The sequence below is a fragment of the Barbatula barbatula genome (genome assembly GCF_947034865.1).
Source record: "Barbatula barbatula genome assembly, chromosome: 13".
Taxonomy (NCBI): domain Eukaryota; kingdom Metazoa; phylum Chordata; class Actinopteri; order Cypriniformes; family Nemacheilidae; genus Barbatula; species Barbatula barbatula.
The window spans coordinates 15,813,604-15,834,165 of NC_136776.1; the positions used below are offsets into that span (position 1 = coordinate 15,813,604).

Genomic DNA, 20,562 nt, shown 5'->3' on the forward strand with positions numbered 1-20,562 from the left:
AAAATATCGGAGTAACTCTGAGAGGGTTCACATAATGATGGCTAGACAGCTTGGTCAAAGCATCTTCGAAACATAACTGTATGTGGGGTGTTACTAGCATGCAGTGGTTTATACCTACCAAAAGTGGTGGCAGGAAGAACAACCAGTGAATCGGCTTCAGGGTCATGGGCCCTTAAGGATCGGTGATGCAAGTGGGGAGCAAAACCTAGCCCATCTTAGACCAATCACACAGAAGAGCGGCTGCAATAGCCACAGACTACAGGTCAGAGTGCCCAGGAATGATCTGAGGAACATGACAAAGAGGTCAAAGTGTTGCCCTAGGATACCATATTCAAAGGGTTACATGAAAACATTTTCTCCTGATAAAATGACAAAATATTCATATTTTTTTCTGTTTGCCTTTCTTGCGTTAGGTGAAAAATTCACCAATATTCACAGTGGACATGAGGACATTGTCCTGGAGAATGACACGATAGTAGGCCAGGTTAACCTAACCTGCTGAAATTAGTTGATCTTGTCTGATGTACAAAGTGATATGAATCGAAGATATCTGTTAATCAATGACAAAAACAAATACTTCGTCAGCAAGAAACTACTATAAAAGTTGTCTACATCTGTGGAGTTCTTCACCAACCACCAGTCATGAAAGCTGTTGTGCTTGCCCTGACAGTGGCCTTCGTGGGTAAGTCAAAATGTATACAGTGTTTACTTAAAGGTGATTCAGATAAACTCATCATTTCAAAGGAAACCTTTTGAAACCTGAAATAAATGGCAAAATGTGATTGTCCTGTTTTTTTCTTACAGCCTGTCAACAGATTAACCTTGGTAAGTTTTATGATGTTATTTTAAATTTTGTTCTTGATGTCTGTATTGTAGTGTGATCATTTAATGAATAATAAATACATTTACTAAAGTGGCAATTTTAAATCTCTAACTCCTTTCAGTTCCCGAGTTTACCCTCGACAAGACCTATGTGTACAAGTATGAGGCTCTGCTCTTGGGCGGTCTTCCTCAAAAAGGTCTGGCCAGAGCAGGAATTAAAGTCAACAGCAAGGTTCATCTCACCGCGATGACAGAAAATATTTTCCTGATGAAGGTAAACACTGTAAAAAACCTAGTTTTAGTGTATGATAAAAACAAGTGCTACAGTGGTGACAAGTTGTAAAAAGTGAAAATGTTTCCAAACAGCTCATGGATCCTCTGCTCTTTGAGTACGGCGGCATCTGGCCCAAGGATCCTTTTGTTCCTGCCACTAAGCTCACTGCAGCACTGGCCACTCAGCTTCAGATTCCTATCAAGTTTGAGTATGCTAATGGTGTGGTTGGAAAGGTATTTGCACCAGCAGGAGTTTCTCCTACTGTCATGAACTTGCACAGAGGAATCCTTAACATCCTTCAGCTAAACCTGAAAAAGACCCAGAATGTCTATGAACTGCAAGAGGTGAGGAATTAACCAAAGTAAATTTTTAATCCGTTTTAAAATGTGCAAACTAACTTACATAGCTTCTCCTTAAAGGCTGGAGCTCAGGGAGTGTGCAGGACACATTATGTCATCAATGAAGACCTAAAAGCCAACCATATCATTGTCACCAAGTCTAAGGACCTCAGCCACTGTCAGGAAAGAATCATGAAGGACATTGGATTGGCGTACGCAGAGAGATGCACCGAATGCACACGGGTAATGAAAGTCTAGATTTATTATTTGATTAATTTGATCATATACATTTATACTATATGTTAATAGTAAAATTGGCACTTTCTTTTAACAGCGTGTCAAAAGTCTGATTGAAACTGCAACTTACAACTACATCATGAAACCAGCTGCCACCGGTGTACTGATCACTGAAGTAACAGTTGAGGAAATTCATCAGTTCTCACCACTCAATGAGATCCATGGTGCTGCTATGATGGAAGCAAAGTATGCATGATCCAGAGATTTATTTAAAAAAAAATTAAGTGTATGTGAAAACTAAAAGTGCTTTTTTGTTTCAGACAAACTTTGAATTTTGTCGAAATTGAGAAGACCCCTGTTGTTCCCATCAAGGCTGATTACCTGCCCCGTGGATCCCTGCAGTATGAGTTTGGATCTGAGATTCTTCAGACCCCGATTCACTTAATGAAGATCAGCGATGCACCAGCCCAGGTTGAATTAAATGTTCAAGTTATTTTACCTTCAATGTTTTATGTGAAGAAAATGCATCCACACTATCACCAGCCGAAACACTAAACATCTTTATACTTTCATTTAGATCATAGAGGTCCTAAAGCACTTAGTTGCTAACAATATAGCTGTGGTCCATGATGAGGCTCCCCTGAAATTTGTTCAACTAATCCAGCTTCTCCGTGTTGCCACCTTGGAGAACATTGAGGCTATCTGGGCTCAGTTCAAGGGCCAACCAGTTTACAGGTGATATTTTAAGTGGTAGTGTACATCCAATAAATACATACAGAAGTGTTGATTTGATTTATGACTATACAATAAATCTCTTAGGCGCTGGCTTCTGGATGCTCTTCCTGCTGTCGGCACACCAGTCATTGTAAAATTCATTAAGGAGAAGTTTCTGGCTGGTGAACTTACCATTCCTGAATTCATTCAGGCTCTTGTGATTGCTCTGCAAATGGTCACTGCTGATTTGGAAACCACCCAGTTGACTGCTGTGGGTACACTTTACTATTCTCAAAATTGCAAATATTACCATCCCAATTACAGATCATCATAAAAAATATTTTTAACAGAGTTTGGCTATGCATGAGAAGGTTGCATCAATCCCAGCACTGCGTGAAGTTGTCATGCTTGGATATGGTTCTATGATTGCCAAGCACTGTATTGCAGTACCCACCTGTCCTGTTGAGCTCCTCAGGGTAAAAATATCACTCCATGTTTATGTGTTGATATGGATTTGCTAGTTATTAAATGTAAAATGTTTTGTGCATTCACCCTCAGCCCATCCATGATATGGCTGCAAATGCCATTGCCAAGAATGACATTCCTGAAATCTCACTAGTTCTCAAAGTTCTTGGCAATGCTGGTCACCCGGCTAGTCTTAAAACGATCATGAAACTCCTGCCAGGACTAAGAAGTGCAGCTACTACTCTGCCCATTAGAGTTCAGGTTGATGCCATCTTGGCCCTGAGGAACATTGCCAAGAAAGAACCCAAACTGGTAAATCTCAGATAGCACAGTCATTCAAAATACTAAAATCTTTTTTCTTTACATATTTAAAAAAAATACTTGCCTAATTTCTCACCTCAGGTCCAGCCAGTGGCTTTGCAGCTCTTATTGGACAGAGCTCTCCACCCTGAAGTGCGCATGGTTGCATGTATTGTGTTGTTTGAATCAAAACCCTCAGTGGCTCTTGTTTCCAGTCTTGCTGGTGCCTTGAGGATTGAGCCAAACATGCATGTGGCAAGCTTTGCATATTCTCACATCAAGTCTTTGACCAGAATCACTGCTCCTGACATGGCAGCTGTGTAAGAATAATAATCATATATAAATACTTTTTCACTTCATATGAACACAAGCCCTGATGTGATCATGGTTTTCCATTTTTAGTGCTGGTGCAGCTAGTGTTGCCATCAAGCTCTTGAGCCCCAAGTTGGACAGACTTAGCCTCCGTTTCAGCAGAGCCCTTACACTGGACATTTATCATAGTAAGTCACAGCTGCTGAAAATCTTGACATTCAGTGATAAGTAGGCACCGTGAGCATTTGTTAAATTCTTGATATTGATCATTCATTCCATTGGTTTCTCTGTCGATGTGAAGGTCCACTTATGATTGGAGCTGCTGGAAGTGCCTACATGATCAATGATGCTGCCACCATCCTGCCCAGAGCTGTTGTAGCTAAAGCACGTGCTTACCTGGCTGGAGCTGCCGCTGATGTTATTGAGGTGGGGCTTCAAAAACCTTTTTGTTTTTGTTTTAAAATGTTTCAATAAAATTTTAAAATACCCATTTGAATATTTTAATCAGATTGGTGTGAGAACTGAAGGAATCCAGGAGGCTCTTCTGCAATCTCCTGCTGCTGATGAAAGTGTTGATCGTGTTACTAAGTTAAAGCGCACCCTGAGAGCAGTAAGTTATGTCTATTTACCGTTTGTAGTTGTAAGCTGTTCAAAACATTCATCTTACCTTTCATTTCAACTTCTCAAGCTCACTAACTGGAAAACTCTGCCAACCAACCAGCCATTGGCTTCAGCCTACATAAAAATATTTGGACAAGAAGTGGCCTTTGTCAACATTGACAAGACTGTCATTGAACAAGCAATACAGGTATTGTGATGTACTTCATGTCGCCTCTCTCATTACTGTAGGTTTGAGATCTGTCAAAACCAACAAAAAAAAACCTCTCTTAAATACTATCATCTAGCTTGCCACTGGACCCAGACCACGTGAACTTTTGAAGGAAGCCCTTAAAGCATTGCAGGAAGGAATTGCCGTGCAGTATGCAAAACCTCTGCTAGCAGCTGAAGTGCGTCGTATCTTGCCAACAGCAGTTGGTGTGCCCATGGAGCTCAGTTTTTACACTGCTGCTGTTGCTGCTGCAGTTGTCAATGGTGGATTTTTTGCTTTTATTTTTCATTTTCTTTGATAGTTTGAGACACCATTTTTATGTTGTGCTGTTCATTCCTCCAGTGAAGGCCACCATTACACCTCCTCTTCCCGAGCAGCTGGAGACCTTCACTCTTGAGCAGCTCAAGAGGACTGACATTCAACTGGTAGCTGAAGCCAGACCAAGGTACATAGTTATAGCTACATACATAAAGATGAATATAGTAAAATATGAAAATATATAGCAGTTTTCAAACACAACCTCCCTTCTTCTTTCAGTGTTGCTCTGCAGACGTTTGCTGTGATGGGAGTAAACACTGCCTTTATCCAAGCTGCTGTAATGGCCAAAGGAAAGATCCGTACAATCCTCCCTGGAAAATTAGCTGCTAGAGCTGACATTCTCAAGGGCAACTACAAGGTGGAGGCCCTGCCTGTTGAGGTTCCTGAACATATTGCTGCCATGAGGTAATCCAATCTGGATGAAACACAGATTTTTTATTAGATTTTCGAAGAAAATAAACAACATTATGTACAAAATGTAAAGGTTTACCATCACTGTTTTTGGACAGTTTTGAGACTCTTGCTGTGATCAGAGATATTGAAGATCCTACTGCTGAAAGGATTGTTCCCTTGGTACCTGAACTGTCTTTGCAAAACTCCCGAACACATCTTGCCGGTGACATGGTAACATTAATCTTACATTTCCAAAGATTTCCATGAGCTTTTATTTGCTTTAAATTTAATAAATTTTTCTTTCCAGTCTTCTGAGATTTCTGGGTCTCAGATGTCAGCTGAGGTCCCTGTGAGAGCTGCTGCTCCACTACACAAGACTCTCTGTCTTGTTGTACCATACATTGAAATCAAAGGATGCGTTGAGGTGCACTCACACAATGCTGCTTTTATCAAGAATGCTCCTCTGTACTACATATTAGGACAGCACTCAGTCCGTGCTGCAGTGGCCAGAGGTATTCTTAGAAAAACTGCATTCCTGCAAGCTGTATATTTATTATAGGAAAAGTGATAATTAACAGTTTGTCATGTTACCTGCAGGTGATGGTCCTGCGGTTGAAAGACTGGAGCTTGAGTTTCAAGTTGGTCCTAGAGCTGCCGAGAGACTCCTTAAGCAAATCAACCTTGTTGATGAGGAAACTCCAGAGGGAAAGACCATCCTGCTCAAACTGAGGGAAATCCTGGAGGCTGAAGCAAAAAATGCTCCTGTTTCTTCAAAAAGTAGTAGCAGCAGCAGCAGCAGCAGCAGCCGCATCATTAGTTCCAGCAGTTCAAGCTCCTCCATGTCCAGCTCTCGCATGAGTAAGGTGAGGACATGCATTGCTGGTATACTTAAAGTATCTAATTTCTTTATGAACCATAGGTAATTGAATATTTACAATGTTTTTTCAGACTGCCACCATCATTGAGCCTTTCAAGAAATTTCACAAAGATCGGGTAACCTGGGAATTCCACTGGTTCAGTAATGTTACAGTGTAGAATTTGTATGAGCCTAAATTTCTTTTTCTTACAGTACCTGGCACCCCATGGAGCTTCAAAGGCAGTAAGCAGTGGAAGCAAAGGATCCAGCTTAGAAGTCATCCAGAAACAGGTGAATTAATTTGTGTATTTATAATACAAAGTATAAATGTGTTTTTTTGCCAGCTAAAATATCAAAATTATGTTTCAGGCTAAGTTCCTTGGAAATGCTGTTCCACCAGTTTTTGCTGTTATTGCCCGTGCTGTAAGAGTCGACCACAAGCTGTTGGGCTACCAACTTGCTGCTTACTTTGACAAGTCAACAGCAAGAGTTCAGCTTGTCGTTTCCTCAATTGCTGAAAATGACAACATGAAGATCTGTGCTGATGGTGTACTGCTGAGCAAGCACAAAGTCACTGTAAGATCTGAACTCCTGCAATTGTAAAAAACTTAAATAATCCAATTGATATGTTTTTTTATGTTGAACTGTCTGTACTTTATGAACGATTTACTTAAACAAAGCCCAAACCTGCTTTTCAGGCCAAAGTTGCCTGGGGTCAAGAGTGTCAACAATATGCAGTCATTGCCAAAGCTGAAGCTGGTGTTCTAGGAGAATTCCCTGCTGCCCGTCTGGAGATGGAATGGGAGAGGCTTCCTATAATTGTCACCACTTATGCTAAAAAGTAATGTTAATCAACAACAAATTCTTGAGGTTTGGCAAAAATGAAATTTACTCATTACCTGTTCTCTTTGTACCCCTTCTCAATTAGGCTGTCTAAGCATATCCCTATGGCAGCTCTCGAGGCAGGATTTAAGCTTGAAAGAGTCATGAACAGTGAGAAAGAGATTGAATTTACTGCAGCCTTGCCAACTCAAAGGACTCTGAATGTCATTGCTAGGATTCCAGAGGTGAGATGCCAAAAGGCTCTATTAAACTATTAATGACACTGAAAAAATAATGTGAACAACTGAATTATTAAACAACGAGTATTGTCTCTTTCTCTAGATGACACTGTCAAGAATGGCTATTCCTCTTCCCTACGCTGTTCCCATTAATCCGGATGGAACATTTTCTATTCATATTGATGATGACATTCTTACCTGGCTTAAGAACCACTGGGAGGAATAACCATTTCACATTTAGATATAAAATTTTCTGAAGAAAATGTGAACAGTATTTATGTGGTTGACAATTTAAATGAATGTGTATGCAGTGCAATCCTAATAAATCTTCAGCAAGTGTCCGTAATGTGTTTAATAGTTGTTTTTCATGACAAAGCCCATGATCACCGATGATTAATGCTGTAGAAAATATGTCAGGTTCTTGGCTCAACAATCTGTTACACCATGATCTCAACTGATAAACTATTAAAATGTTTCAATAAAAACATAGATGAGCAAGAAATTCAAAAGCAACTTGCTCTAGATGCTGTACCATCAAACATGTTTAAACATGTTTAAACTTGTTTGTAAGCTGATCTCTTAAAACCTCACTGCTTTCCGGAAAGTTCCAAGAGTCCCTAAAAACTGCAGTTGTCAAACCTCTAATAATAATGAGCAATCTATACAAAACCTTACTGTCTAACTTCAGACCAATATCAAATATTTATTTTATAGGCAAGATCATTGAAAACGTTGTCTTCAATCAGCTGACCAAATTCTTAAACTCAAATGGCTACCTGGACAATTATCAGTCTGGTTTCTGTCAGTATCACAGCACAGAGACTCATAAAGATAATCAATTATATTCAATTGAATTCTGATTCTGGCAAAATATCAGTTCTGGTATAACTAGATCTCAGTGCTGCCTTTGACACGGTAGATCACACCATACTCCTACATGGGCTGGAAAACTGGGTAGGGCTTTCTGGGTTGGCCCTTAAATGGTTCAGGTCATACCTTAAAGGGAGATGTTTCTATGTAAACATAGGTAACCATAAATCTGACTGGACACCCATGACTTGTGGTGTTTCACAGGGCTCAATTCTTGTTCCGCTCAACAACCATGACCTGTGGTTGCTTCACAGGGCTCGATTCTTGCCCCGCTCGACACCCATGACTTGTGGTTTTTCACAGGGCTCAATTCTTGCTCCGCTCCTCCGCTTCAATTTGTATATGCTCCCACTTGGCCAAATAATGAAAAAGTACCAAATTGTTTACTACAGCTATGCAGACCAGATCTACATAGCCCTCTCACCCAATGACTACAGGCCTATTGAATCTCTTTGCCAGTGCATTGATGAAATGAACAGCTGGATGTGTCAAAACTTCCTTAAGTTAAATAAAGACAAAACTGTATTTGGTCATTGTATTTGGTAAAAAGAATGAAACTAACAAGGTAAACAAATACATTGACTTAAGAGGTCTAAAGACACAAAGTAAGGTATAACATATTGGTGTCATTTTGGAGTCTGGCCTTAGTTTCAGCAGTCATGTCAAACCAATAAGCAAATCATCGTACTACAATCTCAGAAAAAATGCCACAATCAGATGTTTTGTCTCAAACCAAGATTTGGAGAAACTAGTTCATGCTTTCATCACCAGCAGAGTGAAATACTGTAATGGACTCACAGGTCTTCCCAAAAAGAACGTCAGACAGCTGCAGCCCATGCAGAACGCTGCTGCCAAGATTCTGACCAGAACCAAAACATTTACATTTAGTCATTTAGCAGACGCTTTTATCCAAAGCGACTTACCAAGAGTTCGGGGAGCAATAAGCGATATGTCATACAAAGAGCAATAGTACAATAGGTGCTAATACAAAGTTACTAGTTTCAACAAAAGCTAGACCACTACCTGTTGAGAGAAGAGGGTTAGTGTAGGTTTTTTTTTTCATTTGAGCATCTGAGCATATCACTCCAATCCTCAGGTCCTTACACTGGTTACCAGTTACTTTAAGAATCAACTTCAAAGTATTATTAATTGTCTTTAAATCACTCAATGGTAGGACCTAAATACATTTCAGAGACGTAGTGGAAGAGAACCCAAGTGCAGGAAGGGAGGAAGAAGAGGTTAACAAATAGTACAATAGGTGCTAATACAAAGTTACTAGTTTCAACAAAAGCTAGACCACTACCTGTTGAGAGAAGAGGGTTAGTGTAGGTTTTTTTTTTCATTTGAGCATCTGAGCATGTCACTCCAATCCTCAGGTCCTTACACTGGTTACCAGTTACTTTAAGAATCAACTTCAAAGTATTATTAATTGTCTATAAATCACTCAATGGTAGGACCTAAATACATTTCAGAGACGTAGTGGAAGAGAACCCAAGTGCAGGAAGGGAGGAAGAAGCGGTTAAACACAGACTTTAATAATCACACAACCAAACACCCGCCCACGATGGGAGACAACACAGACAAATCTAAAATTCAAAACTGAAAACAAATACTTCCCACAAGGGGGGCAAAAATAAACTTAACTACAGACACAACGTCATACAAATAGGACTGGCTTGGCAAGACGAGGCAAGGAAACAAGCCAGGTACATCAACAAAAGGTTGTGCTGACCACGGCCATGTCGTGCTGACCACGAGGATGCCATGTGCCCCAGGAGGGCAGGAACCTGAACTGATACGCCCTTCCCTCGAATGCGAACCGCAGGAACGGCCGGTATCGAGGGAGAATAGAGACGTGAAAGAACGCGTCCACAAACCAATCCTGGTGACGAACTGAACCCAGAATGCGCAGATCCAAAATGGGGCGCAGCCCTCCCCTTTTTTGGGCACGGTGAAGTACGGGCTGTATAACCTGGTCGACATCTCGGTTGTAGGAACGGGTTCGACCGGAAGGGCGGCAACCTCTTCCTTGCACCGAGGTGTACAGAATGCCCCGAAACTTGGGGGGGGGACTTGGCGAACTGGATCACGTAATCTAGTGGATCGTCTTCTCTAGCCAGTGAAATTTGTCTCTTTGTGAGAATGTGGGTGCCGGGCCCTGAAAAGGGGGTCTGCGCCTCGGGTGGGCCGTCCTCTGGGAGGGTCCTGGAACTGGATGGGCCGCAGCGCGGGGCCAGGCTTCTGGGAAGCAGGCTGCGCTCAGGACCATGACGACCTGTTGGTGGCCACTTCGTGGCGTGGCAGGATCTGCTTGATTGCCTCAGTCTACTTCTGTACCGCGGAGAAATGCTGTGCCACATCCTCCACGGTAGCACCGAACAGCCCGGCTTGCGAGATGGGCGCATCTCAACTGCGCAAGATTGAGCCACAGATGCCTCTCTTGAACCACCATAGCGGACATCGACTGACCCAGGGCAGTGCCGCGGCCTTAGTCGCCAGTAGTGCGAGGTCAGTGGCAGTGCGCAACTCATCGGAACTTCCCTCCATCCAGACCTTTCAGGACTTTAGCCTGAAAGACCTGGAGGACTGCCATGGCATGGAGAGCGGGAGCGGCTCGTCCAGCGGCATTGTAAGCCTTCGACAGCTTACATGCCCTGGAAGGAAGTCTAGGTCGACCCCTCCAGGCAGCAGCACAGGTGTCCCACGACTGCATGTTCCACCTGGGGGACGTCAATGTAGCCGCCCCACCATACAGGGAAGTCACAGCTACTGAACCCTCCAGCCTGGAATGGGCCGAGACTTGGTGAGCTCATCATGCACCTCCAGGAAGAATGGCATCGGGGCGGCGCGTGGCATCCAGCCACGAGCGTTTCGGGGAGGGTGGTGTCACACTCTCCTCAGGAGCTCGACCACCCGAAGGCATCCGATGCCAGAAGGTAGCTGTCCGATGCAATGACAGAGATTTCATCATCATCCCTGCGAGGAGTCTTTCCGCTATGGGACGGCCGACTGCCGCCCATAGGGAACCAGACCAGTTGAGCGTGTTGGGGTATGGGTAGTCCGCGAAAGCCGAAGCTGAGTCCCCAAATCACCCCCACGGTTCGCCAAAGCGGTCAACCTCGCCGGAGCGTCAGTCGAACACACCTGGGAAGCAGACGAGGTGGCGGCAGCATTCACGAAGACATATCCAGCCGTGACCTCAACAGCCTGATTGCCATGTCCGCACAGACGGCGCATGCCGAATCAGTGAAACTCGCCTCAGCATGCTTGAGCCCCAAGCAAGTGACGCAGGTATCATGGCCGTCAGACTCAGGGATGAGTCTGTCACACCCAAGGACATAGTTACGAGACATGCTTGTAGCTGCGGGAACTTTTCTCTTTTAGGTCTGTAGCTCTCTGCTGAAACTCCCAGGTGAAGTCCGCTCAAGAAGGAGAAGTCCGCTGCTCTGCGTCGCAAATGCAGTAGCAAACATAGTCTCGAAGACGATAAAGTATGACAGCATGTGCCAAACAGGTTCCGAAGAACAAAGGATGAGTGATTGACCACCGCCACCTTCCTTTTATACCCGTATGTACGAGACTGACGTGTGCATGCCATTCGCCAAGCCAATTGGCGTTTTGAAATTATCTCGGAGATGATAGGTTCTCAAGATCAAACCCCAGTCAGTCTCTCAAAACAACATCGAGAAACCGACTGAAGGGGAACACGTGGCTCTGTCATGATTCTTCCACTAGACCAGAAAATCAAGAGAGGTCAGAATCATGACAAATTATCACTGGAGACACTAGTTAGCCAATGTCAAAACTGGTCGGCAGTGTCAATGTATAAATCCTCCGCTTACAAGAGGGGCTATTTGCAGTGTAAATAGACATTCCGTAAAAAATATTGGGAAATCCGTGGGGGTGCTTTGCCGGGGCTAAGCAGATTTCTGACAGGGCTAAAGCCCCCCCCCCCTTGCGCCGCCACTGTGTTAGGCTCAGCTGTTCTCACATTTATATGACTCACCCTGGGGCAGATATTTAAAAACTATGGCCTAGTGCAGGGATTCCCAAATTTTTCATCCGGCAACCCCAAAATAACAGTGCCAGGGACTCGAGACCCACTTTTTTACTCTGATGTGGGTAATGTTTACAAACCCACATTGCACGCAAACCCTTTTAGTTTTCAGTTATTCAAAGAATGCTGAACTGATGTGGGGTGAAGAGAGAACTAATGAGCACAAGCAGCTGATACTGAGCAGTTCAGTTGCAGCAGCCGTCAGATCACCAGTACACACTGACTTTCTTAAAAGATCTGAGTAACTCTGAGAGGGTTCAGCTAGTGATGGCTAGACAGCTTGGTCAGAGCATATAATGTATAACTGTATATAACTGTATGTGGGGTGTTACTACCATGCAGTGGTTATCTACCCATCTTCCAATCACACAGAAGAGCAGCTGCAATAGCCACAGACTACAGGTCAGAGTGCCCAGGAATGATCTGAGGAACATGACAAAGAGGTCAAAGTGTTGCCTTGGGATACCATGTTCAATGGGTTACATGGAAATATTTTCTTCTGACGAAATAACAAAATATACATGTTTTTTCTGTATTGGGTGAAAAATTATTCTCGGTGGACATGAGGACATTGTCCTGGAGGATGACCAGATAGTTGGACAGGTTAATCTAACTTCTGTGCTCAAATGAGTTGATCTTGTCTGATGTAAAAAGTGATATGATTCTAAGACATCTGTTAATCAATGACAAAAACCAATAGTTTGTCAGCAAGAAACTACTATAAAAAGTTGTCTTCATCTTTGGAGTTCTTCACCAACCACCAGTCATGAGAGCTGTTGTGCTTGCCCTGACAGTGGCCTTCGTGGGTAAGTCAAAATGTATACAGTGTTTAAGTAAATGTTAAGGTGATTGAGATAAACTCATCAGTTTAAAGGAAACCTTTTAAAACCTGAATTAAATGGCAAAATGTTATTGTCCTGTTTTTTATTACAGCCTGCCAACAGATTAACCTTGGTAAGTTTTATGGTGTTATTTTAAATATTGTTCTTGATGTCTGTATGATAGTTTGATCATTTAATGAATAATAAATAAATGTAATAAAATGTAATTTAAAATCTCCAACTCCTTTCAGTTCCTGAGTTTACCCTCGACAAGACCTATGTGTACAAGTATGAGGCTCTGCTCTTGGGCGGTCTCCCTCAAGAAGGTCTGGCCAGAGCAGGAATTAAAGTCAGCAGCAAGGTTCTTCTCACGGCGATGACAGAAAATATTTTCCTGATGAAGGTAAACACTGTAGAACCTAGTTTTAGTGTATGATAATAACGAAAAAAGTGTTACACTGGTGACAAGTAGTAAAAAGTGAAAATGTTTCCAAACAGCTCATGGATCCTCTGCTCTTTGAGTACGGCGGCATCTGGCCCAAGGATCCTTTTGTTCCTGCCACTAAGCTCACTGCAGCACTGGCCACTCAGCTTCAGATTCCTATCAAGTTTGAGTATGCTAATGGTGTGGTTGGAAAGGTATTTTCACCAGCAGGAGTTTCTCCTACTGTCATGAACTTGCACAGAGGAATCCTTAACATCCTTCAGCTCAACCTGAAAAAGACCCAGAATGTCTATGAACTGCAAGAGGTGAGGAATTAACCAAAGTAAATTTTTAATCCGTTTTAAAATGTGCAAACTAACTTACATAGCTTCTCCTTAAAGGCTGGAGCTCAGGGAGTGTGCAGGACACATTATGTCATCAATGAAGATCTAAAAGCCAACCATATCATTGTCACCAAGTCTAAGGACCTCAGCCACTGTCAGGAAAGAATCATGAAGGACATTGGATTGGCGTACGCAGAGAGATGCACCGAATGCACACGGGTAATGAAAGTCTAGATTTATTATTTGATTAATTTGATTATATACATTTATACTATATGTTAATAGTAATATTGGCACTTTCTTTTAACAGCGTGTCAAAAGTCTGATTGAAACTGCAACTTACAACTACATCATGAAACCAGCTGCCACCGGTGTACTGATCACTGAAGTAACAGTTGAGGAAATTCATCAGTTCTCACCACTCAATGAGATCCATGGTGCTGCTATGATGGAAGCAAAGTATGCATGATCCAGAGACATTTCTTTAAAAAAATTAAGTGTATGTGAAAACTAAAAGTGCTTTTTTGTTTCAGACAAACTTTGAATTTTGTCGAAATTGAGAAGACCCCTGTTGTTCCCATCAAGGCTGATTACCTGCCCCGTGGATCCCTGCAGTATGAATTTGGATCTGAGATTCTTCAGACCCCGATTCACTTAATGAAGATCAGTGATGCACCAGCCCAGGTTAAATTAAATGTTCAAGTTATTTTACCTTCATTGTTTTATGTGAAGAAAATGCATCCACACTATCACCAGCCGAAACACTAAACATCTTTATACTTTCATTTAGATTATAGAGGTCCTAAAGCACTTAGTTGCTAACAATATAGCTGTGGTCCATGATGACGCTCCCCTGAAATTTGTTCAACTAATCCAGCTTCTCCGTGTTGCCACCTTGGAGAACATTGAGGCTATCTGGGCTCAGTTCAAGGGCCAACCAGTTTACAGGTGATATTTTAAGTGGTAGTGTACATCCAATAAATACATACAGAAGTGTTGATTTGATTTATGACTTTACAATAAATCTCTTAGGCGCTGGTTTCTGGATGCTCTTCCTGCTGTCGGCACACCAGTCATTTTAAAATTTATTAAGGAGAAGTTTCTGGCTGGTGAACTTACCATTCCTGAATTCATTCAGGCTCTTGTGATTGCTCTGCAAATGGTCACTGCTGATTTGGAAACCACCCAGTTGACTGCTGTGGGTACATTTTACTATTTTCAAAATTGCAAATATTACCATCCCAATTACAGATCATCATAAAAAATCTTTTTAACAGAGTTTGGCTATGCATGAGAAGGTTGCGTCAATCCCAGCACTGCGTGAAGTTGTCATGCTTGGATATGGTTCTATGATTGCCAAGCACTGTATTGCAGTACCCACCTGTCCTGTTGAGCTCCTCAGGGTAAAAATATCACTCCATGTTTATGTGTTGATATGGATTTGCTAGTTATTAAATGTAAAATGTTTTGTGCATTCACCCTCAGCCCATCCATGATATGGCTGCAAATGCCATTGCCAAGAATGACATTCCTGAAATCTCACTAGTTCTCAAAGTTCTTGGCAATGCTGGTCACCCGGCTAGTCTTAAAACGATCATGAAACTCCTGCCAGGACTAAGAAGTGCAGCTACTACTCTGCCCATTAGAGTTCAGGTTGATGCCATCTTGGCCCTGAGGAACATTGCCAAGAAAGAACCCAAACTGGTAAATCTCAGATAGCACAGTCATTCAAAATACTAAAATCTTTTTTCTTTACATATTTTTAAAAAATTACTTACCTAATTTCTCACCTCAGGTCCAGCCAGTGGCTTTGCAGCTCTTATTGGACAGAGCTCTCCACCCTGAAGTGCGCATGGTTGCATGTATTGTGTTGTTTGAAACAAAACCCTCAGTGGCTCTTGTTTCCAGTCTTGCTGGTGCCTTGAGGATTGAGCCAAACATGCATGTGGCAAGCTTTGCATATTCTCACATCAAGTCTTTGACCAGAATCACTGCTCCTGACATGGCAGCTGTGTAAGAATAATAATCATATATAAATACTTTATCACTTCATATGAACACAAGCCCTAATGTGATCATGGTTTTCCATTTTAGTGCTGGTGCAGCTAGTGTTGCCATCAAGCTCTTGAGCCCCAAGTTGGACAGACTTAGCCTCCATTTCAGCAGAGCCCTTACACTGGACATTTATCATAGTAAGTCACAGCCGCTGAAAATCATGATATTCAGTGATAAGTAGGCACCATGAGCATTTGTTAAATTCTTGATATTGATCATTCATTCAATTGGTTTCTCTGTCGATGTGAAGGTCCACTTATGATTGGAGCTGCTGGAAGTGCCTACATGATCAATGATGCCGCCACCATCCTGCCCAGAGCTGTTGTAGCTAAAGCACGTGCTTACCTGGCTGGAGCTGCCGCTGATGTTTTAGAGGTGGGGCTTCAAAAACCTTTTTCTTTTTGTTTTAAAATATTTCAATAAAATTTTAAAATACTCATTTGAATATTTTAAACAGATTGGTGTGAGAACTGAAGGAATCCAGGAGGCTCTTCTGCAATCTCCTGCTGCTGATGACAGTGTTGATCGTATTACTAAATTAAAGCGCACACTGAGAGCAGTAAGTTATGTCTATTTACCGTCTGTAGTTGTACGCTGTTCAAAACATGCATCTTACCTTTCATTTCAACTTCTCAAGATCACTAACTGGAAAACTCTGCCAACCAACCAGCCATTGGCTTCAGCCTACATAAAAATATTTGGACAAGAAGTGGCCTTTGTCAACATTGACAAGACTGTCATTGAACAAGCAATACCGGTATTGTGATGTACTTCATGTTGCCTCTCTCATTACTGTAGGTTTGAGATCTGTTAAAACCACAATAAATACTTTCCTCTAGCTTGCCACTGGACCCAGACCACGTGAACTTTTGAAGGAAGCACTTAAAGCATTGCAGGAAGGAATTGCTGTGCAGTATGCAAAACCTCTGCTAGCAGCCGAAGTGCGTCGTATCTTGCCAACAGCTGTTGGTGTGCCCATGGAGCTCAGTTTTTACACTGCTGCTGTTGCTGCTGCAGTTGTCAATGGTGGATTTTTTGCTTTTATTTTTCATTTTCTTTGATAGTTTGAGACACCATTTTCATGTTGTGCTGTTCATTCCTCCAGTGAAGGCCACCATTACACCTCCTCTTCCCGAGCAGCTGGAGACCTTCACTCTTGAGCAGCTCAAGAGGACTGACATTCAACTGGTAGCTGAAGCCAGACCAAGGTACACAGTTATAGCTACATACATGAAGATGAATATAGTAAAATATTAAAATATATAGCAGTTTTGAAAACACAACCTCCCTTCTTCTTTCAGTGTTTCTCTGCAGACGTTTGCTGTGATGGGAGTAAACACTGCCTTTATCCAAGCTGCTGTAATGGCCAAAGGAAAGATCCGTACAATCCTCCCTGGAAAATTAGCTGCTAGAGCTGACATTCTCAAGGGGAACTACAAGGTGGAGGCCCTGCCTGTTGAGGTTCCTGAACATATTGCTGCCATGAGGTAATCCAATCTGGATGAAACACAGATTTTTTATTTGACTTTTAAGAAAATAAACACCATTATGTACAAAATGTAAAGGTTTACCATCACTGTTTTTGGACAGTTTTGAGACCCTTGCTGTGATCAGAGATATTGAAGATCCTACTGCTGAAAGGATTGTTCCCTTGGTACCTGAACTGTCATTGCAAAACTCCCGAACACATCTTGCCGGTGACATGGTAACATTAATCTTACATTTCCAAAGATTTCCATGAGCTTTTATTTGCTTTAAGGTTAATTTATTTTTCTTTCCAGTCTTCTGAGATTTCTGGGTCTCAGATGTCGGCTGAGGTCCCTGTGAGAGCTGCTGCTCCACTGCACAAGACCCTCTGTCTTGTTGTCCCATACATTGAAATCAAAGGATGCGTTGAGGTGCACTCACACAATGCTGCTTTTATCAAGAATGCTCCTCTGTACTACATATTAGGACAGCACTCAGTCCGTGCTGCAGTGGCCAGAGGTATTCTTAGAAAAACTGCATTCCTGCAAGCTGTATATTTATTATAAGAAAAGTGATCATTAACGGTCATGTTACCTGCAGGTGATGGTCCTGCGGTTGAAAGACTGGAGCTTGAGGTTCAAGTTGGTCCTAGAGCTGCCGAGAGACTCCTTAAGCAAATCAACCTTGTTGATGAGGAAACTCCAGAGGGAAAGACCATCCTGCTCAAACTGAGGGAAATCCTGGAGGCTGAAGCAAAAAATGCTCCTGTTTCTTCTAAAAGTAGTAGCAGCAGCAGCAGCAGCCGCATCATTAGTTCCAGCAGTTCAAGCTCCTCCATGTCCAGCTCTCGCATGAGTAAGGTGAGGACATGCATTGTTGGTAGACTTAAAGTATCTAATTTCTTTATGAACCATAGGTAATTGAATATTTTATGTTTTTTTCAGACTGCCACCGTCATAGAGCCTTTCAAGAAATTTCACAAAGATCGGGTAACCTGGGAATTCCACTGTTTTCTGTAATGTTACACTATTGAATATGTATGAGCTTGAATGTATAATTTGTTACCAATATTTTTTTCTTACAGTACCTGGCACCCCATGGAGCTTCAAAGGCAGTAAGCAGTGGAAGCAAAGCATCCAGCTTAGAAGTCATCCAGAAACAGGTGAATTAATTTGTGTATTAATTAGGGATGCACCGATACCGATACCAGTATCGGGTATCGGGCCCAATACCAAGCTCATGTACTCGTACTCGTAAAAATTCCCCGATACCAAAGACCGATACCTCACGTGCCGTAATTGACAGAACGTTCCAGTGCACACAGAGACACCTGCCGTAGCAGACACAATGTCTTAGAGTGTTCACACCTGAATCGCTCTATTCGTGTGTAGCTGGACGCTTGAACATTTTGAGTTTACTCACTTCAATCGCGAGTGAAATTCGCGTCATGGTAGGGGCTTCTGGCAGGCGGCTCCAGTCTTGTTGCGAAATGGCGGACATGGATTTTGTTGAGCAGGTAGCTGCGCATAATGTGCAATGGAAGGCTGAAGATAGACGTAGACTCGTTCGGCGCCGTGTCTGGGTCCAGAGGCGCAGTTCTGCAGAGGCGCTGTCCTTCATTGTTGTTTCAGATTTCTGCCTCCGCTCGCTATGTCATAATCACGTCACTACTACAGCAGGCGCCTGACTGATTAACGCGGCGCAAATTTTCACCAAAGTTCAGATTTTTCAACTCGCGCGAATAACGTGAACGCTCAATTCACGCCATCTCCTTCGCGTGAATCGCACCGCAAGTAGGTCTATTGCGTCTTTGCATTGACTTAACATGTAAATCACTCTTGCTTAACGCTTCATTCGCACTTAGCAGTGTGGAAATATTTCAAAATCAATGATGACAATCAATGATTGATTTATTTTTTCATAATATGAGTTGAAGTTTTTAAAAATAAAGATGCTGATATGTTCATTAGTCTCATTGTGTTGTTCTTAGCAAATTGCCACAAACAAAAAAATTCAGCATCGGCGTTGGTATCGGTATCGGCGAATACCAGGGAAAAAAGTATCGGTATCGTACTCGATCCTTAAAAAGTGGTATCGGTGCATCCCTAGTATTAATAATACAAAGTCTAAATGTGTTTTTTGCCAGCTAAAATATCACAATTATGTTTTCAGGCTAAGTTCCTTGGAAATGCTATTCCACCAGTTTTTGCTGTTATTGCCCGTGCTGTAAGAGTCGACCACAAGCTGTTGGGCTACCAACTTGCTGCTTACTTTGACAAGTCAACAGCAAGAGTTCAGCTTGTTGCTTCCTCAATTGCTGAAAATGACAACATGAAGATTTGTGCTGATGGTGTACTGCTGAGCAAGCACAAAGTCACTGTAAGATTTGAACTCCAGCAATTGTAAAAACAGAAATAATCCAATTGATATGTTTTTTTTATGTTGAACTGTCTGTACTTTATGAATGATTTACTTAAACAAAGCCCAAACCTGCTTTTCAGGCCAAAGTTGCCTGGGGTCCAGAGTGTCAACAATATGCAGTCATTGCCAAAGCTGAAGCTGGTGTTCTAGGAGAATTCCCTGCTGCCCGTCTGGAGATGGAATGGGAGAGGCTTCCTATAATTGTCACCACTTATGCTAAAAAGTAATGTTAATCAACAACAAATTCTTGAGGTATTGGCAAAAATGAAATTTACTCATTACCTATTCTCTTTGTTCCCCTTCTCAATTAGGCTGTCTAAGCATATCCCTATGGCAGCTCTCGAGGCAGGATTTAAGCTTGAAAGAGTCATGAACAGTGAGAAAGAGATTGAATTTACTGCAACCTTGCCAACTCAAAGGACTCTGAATGTCATTGCTAGGATTCCACAGGTGAGATGCCAAATGGCTCTATTAAATTATTAATGACAATTAAAAAATAATGTAAACAAATGAATTATTAAACAACGAATGTTGTCTCTTTCTCTAGATGACACTGTCAAGAATGGCTATTCCTCTTCCCTACGCTGTTCCCATTAATCCGGACGGAACGTTTTCTATTCATATTGATGAGGACATTCTTACCTGGCTTAAGAACTACTGGGAGGAATAACCATTTCACATTTAGATATTACATTTTCTGAAGAAAATGTGAACAGTATTTATGTGGTTGACAATTTAAATGAATGTGTATGCAGTGTATTCCTAATAAATCTTCAGCAAGTGTCAGTAATGTGTGTAATTGTCTATTCATTACAAAGCCCATAAACAACCATGATAAATGCTGTAGAAAATATGTCAGGTTCTTGGTTTAACAGTCTGTTACACCATGATCTCAACTTAAAATGTTTCAATAAAAACATAGATGAGCAAGAAATTCAAAAGCAATGTGCTGTAGATGCTGTACCATCAAACATGAAACTGTATCAGTTTGTCAGGTTATTTCTAATAGGTTGGGCTCAGCTGCTCTCACATTTAACCGGCAGGTATTGGAAACTATGACCTAGTGTATCACTGCTATGTGGATGATAGACAAAGTCAGTATCAACCCTGATATCAGTTGCTCTTTAGCCCTATTCGGACGTGACTAGTTTTCCAGGGGGTTCCGAGCACTGACCAGGGTAGAG

General features: G+C 42.0%; 2 protein-coding genes across 2 annotated transcripts; both read left to right on the top strand.

Moving 5' to 3' along the window:
* The first annotated feature begins 581 nt into the window (after positions 1–581).
* Positions 582–7,260, top strand: LOC306902837 (vitellogenin-like). The gene is made up of 28 exons (XM_079471702.1): positions 582–682; positions 805–825; positions 945–1,096; positions 1,189–1,440; positions 1,516–1,677; positions 1,769–1,917; positions 1,992–2,142; positions 2,249–2,406; positions 2,491–2,656; positions 2,736–2,861; positions 2,944–3,162; positions 3,253–3,470; positions 3,553–3,650; positions 3,764–3,888; positions 3,971–4,072; positions 4,151–4,270; positions 4,368–4,554; positions 4,634–4,736; positions 4,829–5,014; positions 5,119–5,233; positions 5,310–5,514; positions 5,600–5,865; positions 5,951–5,995; positions 6,072–6,149; positions 6,228–6,434; positions 6,557–6,699; positions 6,787–6,925; positions 7,023–7,260. The coding sequence occupies exons 1-28, from the start codon at positions 643–645 to the stop codon at positions 7,143–7,145; spliced, it is 4,056 nt and encodes a 1,351-aa protein (XP_079327828.1). The 5' UTR covers positions 582–642; the 3' UTR covers positions 7,146–7,260.
* Positions 7,261–12,594: 5,334 nt separating this feature from the next.
* LOC306902838 (vitellogenin-like) lies at positions 12,595–20,166 on the top strand. The gene is made up of 28 exons (XM_079471703.1): positions 12,595–12,652; positions 12,780–12,800; positions 12,919–13,070; positions 13,166–13,417; positions 13,493–13,654; positions 13,746–13,894; positions 13,969–14,119; positions 14,226–14,383; positions 14,468–14,633; positions 14,713–14,838; positions 14,921–15,139; positions 15,231–15,448; positions 15,530–15,627; positions 15,741–15,865; positions 15,948–16,049; positions 16,128–16,247; positions 16,330–16,516; positions 16,596–16,698; positions 16,792–16,977; positions 17,081–17,195; positions 17,272–17,476; positions 17,558–17,817; positions 17,902–17,946; positions 18,042–18,119; positions 19,130–19,336; positions 19,459–19,601; positions 19,690–19,828; positions 19,926–20,166. The coding sequence occupies exons 1-28, from the start codon at positions 12,613–12,615 to the stop codon at positions 20,046–20,048; spliced, it is 4,050 nt and encodes a 1,349-aa protein (XP_079327829.1). The 5' UTR covers positions 12,595–12,612; the 3' UTR covers positions 20,049–20,166.
* Positions 20,167–20,562: the final 396 nt, after the last annotated feature.